The sequence below is a fragment of the Trypanosoma cruzi genome, genomic scaffold, assembly GCF_000209065.1.
Source record: "Trypanosoma cruzi strain CL Brener 1047053517045 genomic scaffold, whole genome shotgun sequence".
NCBI lineage: Eukaryota > Euglenozoa > Kinetoplastea > Trypanosomatida > Trypanosomatidae > Trypanosoma > Trypanosoma cruzi.
In genome coordinates, this window is record NW_001849548.1 from 286,982 (window position 1) to 298,115 (window position 11,134).

Sequence of the window (11,134 nt, forward strand, 5' to 3'; positions counted from 1 at the left end):
TGCGTGTCTTGCCTGCTGGCATGCTTGGCAACTTCGGTGGCGACCTGCGCGCGAGGCGCCTGTTAATAAGACGCTGGCACCGTTGCGGCATCCACATGTGAGGCCCTCGCAAACTATTATAACGCCAGGCGGAGCACGTCGGGCATGTGCCCTCATATTGTGGACGGACGAGCGCACTCTGCGGCAGGTTGGGCAGGAGGACATCAATCCGCCGCTCGCTGGTCGGCAAGGATTTGCGGCGCTCACGTCGGGAAGAGGTCCCGGCGGAGGCAGAGGCGGGCGGTTCTCCTCAGTAAGAAAGGGACGGCGCCACCGACACAGAGGGTTCCTTGTGATACGAAGGGCACGCGCAGGCATGTCGAAGAGTGGGCAGGAATCGCACCGTGCCTGTGCGCAGAGCCGCCGCTCGTGGCACGATGTCCAGGCTGTGCCAGGAATAGAGTACTCGCCACGCCGACGGGCGCCTGTCACGCGGTGTGCGCGCCTTCCTTTTCCTCCTGGGCATCCTTCCATTATAACCTCTTCACTGCGGTGAGGCAGTCCACGTGCCAGGCATTGACGCAGTCCTGCGAGAGGAATCGTGCAATCGTGGCTTGTTTGTCAGCGGCCTCACTGCGTGGAATACCGCAGTGCGATGGAGAGAACATGAAGCCTACAGAGGGACCTCGCTGTATCAAGGAGAGCAGCATAATCCAACTCTCTTCAGTAACGTAGTCCCGCATGGCCAGTGGAACGACGCGGAGTGCCTCAGTTCTCGACGGGAAGTCCGTTTCCTCCAGCATTCGTGTGGGCGATTGGGATGTTCCCAGACAAGGAGGTATGAGATGTCTAATGCCATTTTCAGTGGCAAGGCAGTCTGCTCTATATGAGCATGCGAGACTGCCAGCTGCTGCACGATGGACCTCCACAGGGAGATCATTTGTCGTGGTGGAGCCGTACAATAGCGCAGCGGATCCAGATGCGAGTGCAGCGAGATATGAAGGACCGTCCGTCCACAATTAAAATCACAATCCCCCAAAGAGGAGTGAGTAGAATAAAAAGCCGTGCGCTTGACGTCGTCAGAGGCGTCTTGGGCAAAGCGTGGCTGATAAATTCCACTTTATTGCAGCTCACAGTGTCCCAGGGGAAAATACGATGTTGGGCAAGAGGCGCGCGAATGTCGTTGTGGGGTGTCCCAATAATGTCACAGACGCGTAGCAATCCATTAATAACAGCATCTCTCGGAAGCGGGATTGATGTCGCTGCATTCCCATGCATGGACGAAGGCATAGGTTGCGAGTAGATAAGGGAACGCAAATCCTCGTGATCATGGAGGCGTATATAGCGTTCGTATTGTGTGAGTGCACGACGCCAGAGTACCTTCCGGAGCGGAAGAATATTGGCCTCCAAATAGACAGATTTGTCTTCCGTAGAGGCGCTCAGGCCAAGAATGTTTTGCTACCGTCGCGGTACCGTACTTCAATATTGTGGAGGTGAGTGGGGGCGAGTCACGAGACAATTGCCTCGCCATTATGAAATAGCACACTATGAACGCATCCAATCAAAAAGGATCGCATGGTGTGATGGGACGTGCCTATCTCCGCGAACAGCCGCAGCTGATAGCGGCGTGGCATGGTCCTCTTTGCAGCGGTGGAAGCGTGCGTACGAAAATTGAGGGGTTGTTCAACCGTGGTGTCCAGCAAGCGCACTGGGCATGACTGAATACGTAGGTTCCAGCTAACAAGATGGAGATCGACCATGTCCTCTTCAGACCGTGTGTGTGTGAAGAGATGTAGAATAGAGCAGCTTCGCTCTTAGCGACGTTGATTTTTAGGCTGTGCTCGGCAGCCCATGTGGCCAAAAAAGACAAGAGCGGTTGCATTGCCGCAGCACAGGCATGGATGTCCGCACCTGAGGCAACAAGTGTGTGTTCGTCAGCGTAAATGAATGCGGAGGCAGAATAGATGCTGTCCATGCGGCGCAGCAGGTCATCCACACAGTAAAGGAAGAGTTGGGGTCCCGGGACGCCGCCTTGCGGTGCTCCAGCTGAGGCGAGTTGTTTCCGGGAGTGCTGTTCGCGAGTGCATACCCCAACATAGCGGCCCCGCAGGTAGTTGTGCAGCCAGCGTTTGGTTCGAGGCCAAGGCGCGGAAGTCTGTCAAGCATGCCGAATAATTTCCCATGGTCAGTGGTGTCGAACACAGTCGAAATGTCAATCAAGACTACGAACGAGCGATGGCGACGAAAGTGCCTTGCGGGGACGTCGCCTCCAGGGCGCTCATACTCCACAGTGCCAAACTCATTCAATCCACGGGTAATTTTATCGATGGCAAGTGCCACCACGTCCGACGTAGAACGCGGAGGTGCAAATCCGAAATTGACGTGGGTGGTGCGGCAATAACGCTGACAGACGGCGGTGAATCATTCCTTCGGCTAACTTTGGTAAAACAGAGAGCAGCGTGATAGGTCTGTAACTCTCTGGGCAGCATGGATCCTTCCCAGGCTTGGGGATAGAAATAGCGTCTCCCATTTTCCAGGAGCCAGGAAGGCTGCCGTTTGCGAAGGGGTTGTGGATCATCGTTCTAAGAGTGCCACGCGCAACGGGCCCGAGACGGTGCAGGAATTCACTCAACATGTTTTCGGGGCCAGGGGCTGAGCCAAGCAAAGAGTCACGGATGGCCACGTCAATTTTATGCGGCGTGAGAGGCCGATCCATTTCCCAGCCACCAGGAACCAAAGGAGTGCAGCGAGCAGCAGCAGCAGTACAAGGCGGTATGGCACGTGAAACCGCACAAAATGACAGAGGAGCAGATTTGCCTGTTGCCGAGGCAGGGCGCATACGCGGCCACGTTCAGTGCGGAGCACAACCGATTCCAGAGGATGAGGGTGCGGCGCCGCCATGCCGCGAGGATATCGCCAGCTTGGGCTGGGTGAGGCTCCAAGTTTTTCCACACGAGCTTCAAAAAGTGTAATGAAACTACGGCGTAAGGCTTGATTCCGTTCCTCCCTTTTTTCGGGTACATTCGGCTCAAAGTAGGCTGTCTCCAGGTGAGGCAGTGTGTGTGCTTCGTGTGCTGCTTCATCAGCGGACTCGGCTTGCACCATTTCGTGTGTCCATATTCGTTTTGGGGCTGTCACGGCTGCCGCGCGGGATGTGGCGCTCAGCTGCTCGTAAGATGCCTCCGCGAGAATCCAACCATGTGGACGCGGTGGCAAGGAGGGTTTCACACAACGATGTAAAAGCAGGCCAATCCGCTTTACGCAGGGCAAAAGTGGCTTTCTTCCGCCGAGGAAGTGTGTTGGCTAGTCGTGGAGTGCCATCGTCCATCTCTACCAAGTAAGATATTCAGCAGTGGTCCGAGTCCATTTAAGGGGCGAATGTCCAGTGGGAGATGCGTAGGGCGCGATACGCAGTCACGCCAGGGGACGAGGCATTACGATGTGTGATCCGTGTTGTCTGCGCCGTGTCATTTGCCGACTCAAAATCCATATCGATTAGAACAGCGGCGAAATTATCGCCTCCAGTCGTTGGTGGTATATATGACTGTCCCAGAGTCCATGATGCAAATTCAGGCCACACACGATAATCGCTTCGGGCCCAAGCGACAAACGATATTGATAAATGCGGATTATTGACCAATTGTTGTGGGAGGGTTGTAGAGATTCACCACGCAAATGCTGGGACAGCCCGGTGGAAATACACGGACAGCAATGGTCTCCAGGAGGTCTGTGCCAGGGAGCGACAGGCGCTCGCACGGTAGAGAGTGGCGCACCAGAACGGCAGCGCCACCACCGCGCCCAGTGAGGCCCGAAGGTAGTCATTATGGCCACATAATTTCGTCGCCACGCCACCACGGTCATTTATTTCCTGGAAAAACGATATCAGGTGGATGCAGCTCCAATCGTACAGCAAATGCAATCTTTTTTACGGACGAGAGGCCTGCAATGTCAAGCCGCCAAATATTGATGCAGCCATCCTCCTCGGTGCCAGGGTTCTTTTGGACGTCACCGCCACAGGTGACATCAACGGAGTGACCGCTGCGAAACGGTCGTGCAGTTTTGTCCGACAGCCTGCGGGCAGACCGCTTCACCTCCCCGCACCGGGCATGGCGTGGAACCTTCTCGAGGGGTGGAGTCGTCTTGGTCTCCGTCGTGCTCGCCGCAACGCCCTGCTGCGGAGTTCTTATATGCAGCCCGAGCCCCAGCACCGCGACAAGGTGCGACTTCATCGCTGGGGCTTACCGAATGTTGTCAAGGACCTCATTTTAAGTTTTTTTTGCTTGTTTTCTTTCCTTATTGCTGCTTGTCATTTATTGGAATAATAATTATCTTTGTGCTTTCCCAATGGCTGTTTAACTGCTCTACACATCATTATGAGCGAAGTGTTTTATTTTGTTTTCTTTTTTGCCCACACGCGGTGCCGGCCTCATTGCTGTGTGTCCCACGGACTGCACGTACGAGGACTGAAGGGACAGGCCGGATGCCGCAATGAAGTGTGAGAGATGTTGTGTGGGCTGGTGGAGCAGCAAGTTCTCTTTTTTTCTCATTATTTTCTGCTATTTTTGCGGGGAAGATGTATACACAAACACACGGTCGTCTATATTGTGCTGCATGTCACATGAAATAAAATTACGACCTAATCAATTTTATTCATTCTTTCCGGGAGTCTTGCCGGACTCTTAACCCAGCTTTTCCTTTTTTAAAATTTCTGCCTTGCGGTGCGGTGTGTGTTTCCCCCCTCTTTACTGATTCCAACTGCCTCATGGTGTGTGCAAGCTGCTATCATTTCTCACTGTGCGCGGCTTTTTGATGTGTCTCTCCTTTTTGCTTTCACTCTGCGTTGACGTGTTGTTATTTTGTGCTTAAAGCTACACGCAAGTGACAGGAGTGATGATGATGACTGGCCGTGTGCTGCTGGTGTGTGCCCTCTGCGTGCTGTGGTGCTGTGCCGGCGGTGGTGGATGCTCTGAAGCAGCTCCAGTCGTTCCGGGTACTGGTGTGACCGGTAACGGCAATAATCCTGAAAGTAAAAACAACACAACTGATGGCGTTGGAGGAGATGGCCAAACTGGTCAAAAGGCAGTTACACAACCAGCAGCAGGATCGGTGCAAAAAGTACCGGGAACGGAAGCGGAATCGGCACCAAAACCCGGAGCACAAGTTTCAGGAACGGCAGAAGAAACGATAGAAAAAAAGGACACAACGAAAAAAGAAGATGAAGATGAAGAGGAAGGGAAGGATGAGGACAAGGAGGAGGGAGAGGAGGACGATGGAGGAGAGGAGAAAAAGGAAAAGGAAGAAGATGATACAAGCACCACAGAGGGGAAGTCAGCGATCGGTCAGGAGGAGCCAATTTCACCTTCCGGTACAGTGAAAGCATCGAATAAAACACAACCCCAAAGCACTCAAACAACTGGCGACAAAGATCAAGCAGCTGATGGTGCAGGGACACAAGAAGAAAAAAAAAATGAAAATAAAGAAGCCAATCCGAAGGAAACAACAGTCGAAGCCACAGCCATGAAAACCACAACGGCGACGACTGGCGACAGTGACGGCAGCACCGCGGTCTCCCACACCAAATCCCCTCTTTTGCTTCTTCTTGTTGTTGCGTGTGCGGCTGCTGCTGCGGTGGTGGCCGCGTGAGAGTGAGGGAGAGAGCCGTGCACCGCCCGCACACAAACTCTTCCTTCTCTCTCTGTGTGTGTGTCCCCTTGCATGGACTCTCGCCCTCACCTCACCCCACGACGCACACACATAATGTGCCCATTGTATATATGCATGCACACCCATGCAGGCCCGTTGGTGCTCTCTTTTGCACGACACGCACCGCTGCCGTCCTGCCTGGCTGCATGGGCGGAGCACCGTAACTGTTTCTGTTTTGTTTTTATTGCATTGAGTGGGCGACCTCTCTCTCTCTCCCTCTGTGTGTGTGTTTTGCTTTACGGGAGTAATGAGAGTTTGTGCTGGTCGTCCCACGCTTCGGCTTTTTGTTTCTCTTTTGTTTTGAATCTTTGCGTGTGTTTTGGTTGGGTGCACCCATTTTACTTTCATTGATTGGTTTTCTTCTTAATGTGCGGATGGCTGAATTCTCCCTTTTGTATTCTCCTGTTGTTTGTTTCTTCCCACGCAATCGGTCCTTGTTGCTTCAGCGAGCCACGAAATATTTGCCTAACACCCACATCAATGGTTTATTTTCTCTACACCCCATATTAGTTTGAGACGCTGGTGCTGCTGCATTTGATGGTGCTTATGGTGTGATTGCCAGCGGGTGCTTTGCTGTCACTTTGACGTACCCTCGATTTGTTGAATATGTGATGCGTGCCGACAGCACGAATTGGGTCCGAGTTGTTGTGAGGGACGCACCCTTTTTGAGCAGTTGGTGCGCTGCGGTCATAGACCGTCATTGGGAGGGATGGATGCCCATCCGCATCAACGTATCCACAAGGGACCTGGATGATACCGGGAAGCATTGGATCTCAGAGAGGTACTACGCAATGAATTCATTGAATGACAATTGCGAGTGTGAAGGTGACGTTGTATCCTCTGCGCACGGGATCATTCTTGAGGATGAAGTTGTTCCTGCTGCTTTCAAAACGCATGCGGATCGTCTGCTCGTGCAGCCACTGGAGGGTCCTTTGATTATGCCCCCATTTGCCACGGGCAGCGTTTGCCTTCGGTTTACGGTGCGTGCTGGGCATTGTTCCACTGGTGTTGCCAATGCTGACATGGTGCTGTGCGTGGCAGAGCGCTGTAGGAAGTGGTGCACTCGACGACTGCCGTGATGGCTGCGAGGAGCCCCGCGACTGCGACGACATTGATGGCATGGAGCTGCAGGATGGCGATGGTGACGGGAGGACGCTGGAGTCGCACTGGTCGCAGCGCCACGCGAAGGATGAGTGGATGGCACCGATTGTTTGTGCCGTCTGCCGCACGGAGTTGACGCTGGCCGCACCGGCTGACCTGGGCTGCATGAGGGTGAAGTGGGAGATGGCGGAGCCGATGCGCTGGTGAAGGAATTCGTGCTGTGTGCTGCTGCAGAGGAAGTGCTCCGCACCGAACATGAGTGAATATCCCCAGATGTTCTGAAAAGCGGGCGTTCATGCCAGACAATGCACGTTGGATCGGTATTCCAGTGGTTGGTGTGTAGACGAATTATCCATGAGGGGTCAGCAAAACGCCCGATGGACAGTTGCCCCATCATTGGTCCCGCACTGGATGTGAGAGATGCTGCCGCTGTTATTTGGAGGGGAGAATGTTTGTCTGCGGTGCCTGGGGACAAGCCCTCTTCGTGGTGTCTGGACACGCTTCCCACCAACACGACGGATGCGAGGGACCCGGAAGAAAAATACATCTCGGTGCTGTCATGCATGCGGCATTGCGGTGTCTCGGCATGCGGGTGCGTCTGAGAGTGACTGAAGAGGGTAACGCCCGTTGTGCCCCATGCACGGCCGAGGCGACGATTACGTGGGTTGCTCCGTCCTACGACGAGGGAAAAGCTATTTTCCGTGACCACGCGCAGGTGTGCACGATATCCGTCACCAGCGGCAGGCTGCTTCCAATATTTTCGTGGGGTGGCGATGTGAGAGGGTGTGGAGCAGGACGGTTTCACTGGCATCTACTGAACAAGCTTTGCTACGGGCATCCGTCCCCGATCCAGAAAGCATTGAGACCGGCCGTGGCACACCACCGAAGTATGTGGACACGGCTGCTCCCCAGAAGCATCCGTCGCCAGAGGAGAAGGAGGTCGCCTCAGGTGCCACGACGGCAACGGAGTGCTCTTGCCCAGCGACACCGCGGGTGCGCCGCAGGAGGCGGAGAAGAAGAACGATCTTCCGGACATCGACTATGTGGCCGCCGATGGTGTGACGTCTGTTGTCGGACAATCATTAGGAGATGAGGCCGTCAGCGACAAGGCCGGTGGCGGTGCCACAACCACGGGACCAAGGGCCCTGGTGCCGCTGATGACGCGCAGGGCGCCGTGGACCCTCCGCCGAGGGAGGATGATGCGGCGGTGGTGCGCGGGGTTGGGAGGCAGACATGAAGGACGCCCCGCCCCCGATCCACGGCAGTAACACTGCGGCTGCTGCTTGTCCCTTTCCGCTGCTTCTTCTGCTTGCTGCTGCCGCCGCGGTGCCAACACTCAGCAGTGGGTGCAAGAGAGAGAGGCCTATATCAACTGGCATGTCCCTGTCAGTATATACATACACTCTGCTTGTCTGTATATTTTTTACCAAGGACATGCTGTATGCACTCTCCCTCTTTTGTGTTGGTTGCTAATGTGGCGGCACCACGCGTGCATTATGGGTTGGGATAAGAAATTGTTTGACTTCTTCCGGAGGATACTGTGGGGTGTTTGTGTGCGTGTGCGAGGGATCTGTGAGGTTTTGATTTCCCTATTTTTATTTGCCTGCTTTGGCATTGTGTAATGATACTTCCCTTCTCCATTATGTGTGTTCTGAAGTGTTGCTAGGGCACCGGGAGTGGATGCCTGTGGACGCACGCCGTGCATTATGCGCTACATTGGTGCGAGGGGAGACTGACATAACTGGCGGGATTCAGTAAGGCGCTTTTTGCCCACAGACCCTGCAGCTGCAGCAGCCTGAGTGGCGCTTTGCATATGGACGTGTGGATTGTTTTTCTCTTGCGAGGCCTTTTTTACTGCGTGTCATTTTCCGCTCGGGTACCGTGCCCGTGGCAGCAGCGGCGGCATAAAAAGGACTGTGTGCGTGGAGCGTCCTTGATCGAGTGCCTGCCTTACTTCTCTGTTCTGTTGATTGATTGTACCGTGTGCCGTCCAAACGGTTGGCATGACGTTCTTCTGACGGCGGGGTCCGCGTGAGACGATGTTGCGTCGCGTGCTTTGTTGCGGGTGTGTGATTTCCGCAACGGTTTTTGGGCGGTTGACTGTTGGGTCGTTGAGGGCGGCGTGGCGACGGGTGCGGATGGACCCGATTGTGTGCCGTGGCTGCTCGTGGGGGGGAGCCGCGGGAAGGAGGAAGGCAGCGGAGCGATGGACTCACGAGGAGTGCGGTGGCGTGCAGCCATGAAGATTGGTGACAGGGAACTCACTGCCGCTGTGAGTTGCCGTGTGTGGTGTTTGTTTCTGTTATTATTACTTGCGTTGTTGGATGTGGCCGCTGTGGGGGAAGACTGTTTTTTGTTTCTTTTTCACGCCTTTTTGGGATCCCTTTTCTGCACCGGCATCACTGTGTTCCTGCCGTACTGTTGCCCCCTCTTTCCCTTCCATTTTGGGGCAGCTGCGGGTGGGTTTTACATGCCGTGGAGCTGTGTGCCGTGCTGTCCGGTGTTTCATTGTTGCCTGTTCTTCCTGCGTGCACGCGTCCCCCATGCTCATGACAGCAGCCCTCATGCAAACGCTACTCCTTTTCCATGCTGCTGATTTGTGTGTGTTCTTCTCCTCTTCCTCTCTTTGTCCCTCCCTAGACTGTGTGTGCAGCCGTGATGATGATGATGACTGGCCGTGTGCTGCTGGTGTGTGCCCTCTGCGTGCTGTGGTGCGGTGCCTGCGGTGGTGGATGTTCTGAACTAACTCCAGCTCCTCCGGATTCTTCGGGTATTCCGTCCGAAAATAACACTCAAAAGAACGCGACCGTCGTTGTCACTGGAGGAGGTGGTCGAAGCGGTGAACAGGCACCGCCTAAAGTAACAGCAACAACGACGTCAGAACCACAGAAAGCGCCAGCGAGACCGTCACCGGCACCACAACCCGGAAGTGAAGTATCAGAAACGGTAATTGCAACGAAGGACAACAATAATACAAATACAAAAGGTAAAAAGGAGGAAAAGGAAGAAGAAGACGAAGAGGAAGAGGAAGAGGAAGACGAAGAGGAAGAGGAAGAGGAAGACGAAGAGGAAGAGGAAGAGGAAGACGAAGAGGAAGAGGAAGAGGAAGAGGGGGAACCGAAAGAAGAAAAAAGCAACGATAAGAAGGAAGGAGAGGAGAAAAAGCATGAAGACGCTGTTACCGGTACCACAGAGGGGATGTCAGCAGGCGGTGAAGAGCCGCCAATTATATCTTATGGTGTAGAGGAAGCAGCGAATCAAACAAATCTCAAAAGCACACAAAAAACTGGAGACGATGATCCAGCAGCTGATGGTGCAGGGACAGGAGAGGGAAAACAAAATGAAAATAAAGATGCCAATCCGAAAGAAACACCAGTCGAAGCCGCAGCCATGAAAACTACGACGGCGACGACTGGCGACAGTGACAGCAGCACCACGGCCTCCCACGCCACCTCCCCTCTTTTGCTTCTTCTTGTTGTTGCGTGTGCGGCTGCTGCTGCGGTGGTGGCCGCGTGAGAGTGAGGGAGAGAGCCGTGCACCGCCCGCACACACACTCGTCCTTCCCTCTCTGTGTGTGTGTCCCCTTGCATGGACTCTCGCCCTCACCTCACCCCACGACGCACACACATAATGTGCCCATTGTATATATGCATGCACACCCATGCAGGCCCGTTGGTGCTCTCTTTTGCACGACACGCACCGCTGCCGTCCTGCCTGGCTGCATGGGCGGAGCACCGTAACTGTTTCTGTTCTTGTCCTCTTATGATTGTTTTAAGTGTTTTTAATTTTTCTTTGCTGTTTGCTTTAAAATATTTTAATGTTTTTCTTGTTTTTTTTTTGGTTTTGCGAGTGTTTTTGTTTATTATTTTTTTTTTGCTTTTGTTTTTTGTGTGTCTTTTATTCAAAAATATTTATTGCTTTTTTTGCTTTTGGGGCAATCACTATGGACGTGTTTTCTTTTCTACTCTTCCCTTTTTAATTGTTTGTTGCTGCACTCTTCCTGTGAGGGGTGCCGTGTGCTTCCGCCCAACTGCTCCACTCGCACACCCACCGACACGCTCATGACGACGGCCCTGTGCGCCTCGCCTGCTGCACGCATGAGGCGGGGCCGCGACGAACGGCGCGCTGAGGGAGCCGTGACGTGTGGGCGTGCGACGAGGGCCTGTGGGGCGGAGCACACATTTCTTCCCTCTTGTTTTGTTTTCTTTGCGGCCAGGGTGGGCAGACACCCGCAGCGCCACACACACAGCCACACCCTGCCGCCGTGTTTTAAAGATTTTTTTTTCTTTTGTTTTTGTTTTTGTTTTGCGTGTTTGCTGCCACCGTGCGTGGTTGTTGAAGTTGGGGCCGT

The 11,134-nt window shown here is 54.0% G+C and overlaps 2 protein-coding genes and 1 pseudogene across 2 annotated transcripts, besides 6 other annotated features; all 3 read left to right on the forward strand.

Moving 5' to 3' along the window:
* Positions 1-11,134: part of a sequence feature (areas not merged during assembly with more than two copies in the genome that could not be assigned to a particular haplotype) that runs on past both edges of the window.
* Positions 531-3,779: a mobile genetic element.
* On the forward strand, positions 4,870-5,622 carry Tc00.1047053511089.130 (mucin-associated surface protein (MASP), putative; the record flags this gene model as incomplete). The annotated part of the gene is made up of 1 exon (XM_810075.1): positions 4,870-5,622. One exon carries the CDS (start codon positions 4,870-4,872, stop codon positions 5,620-5,622), a length of 753 nt encoding a protein of 250 aa, XP_815168.1.
* Positions 5,203-5,282: a sequence feature (GA-rich).
* Positions 6,761-7,126, forward strand: Tc00.1047053511089.135 (annotated as a pseudogene).
* Positions 9,442-10,299, forward strand: Tc00.1047053511089.140 (mucin-associated surface protein (MASP), putative; the record flags this gene model as incomplete). The annotated part of the gene is made up of 1 exon (XM_810076.1): positions 9,442-10,299. One exon carries the CDS (start codon positions 9,442-9,444, stop codon positions 10,297-10,299), a length of 858 nt encoding a protein of 285 aa, XP_815169.1.
* Positions 9,773-9,915: a sequence feature (GA-rich).
* Positions 10,607-10,670: a sequence feature (T-rich).
* Positions 11,063-11,090: a microsatellite.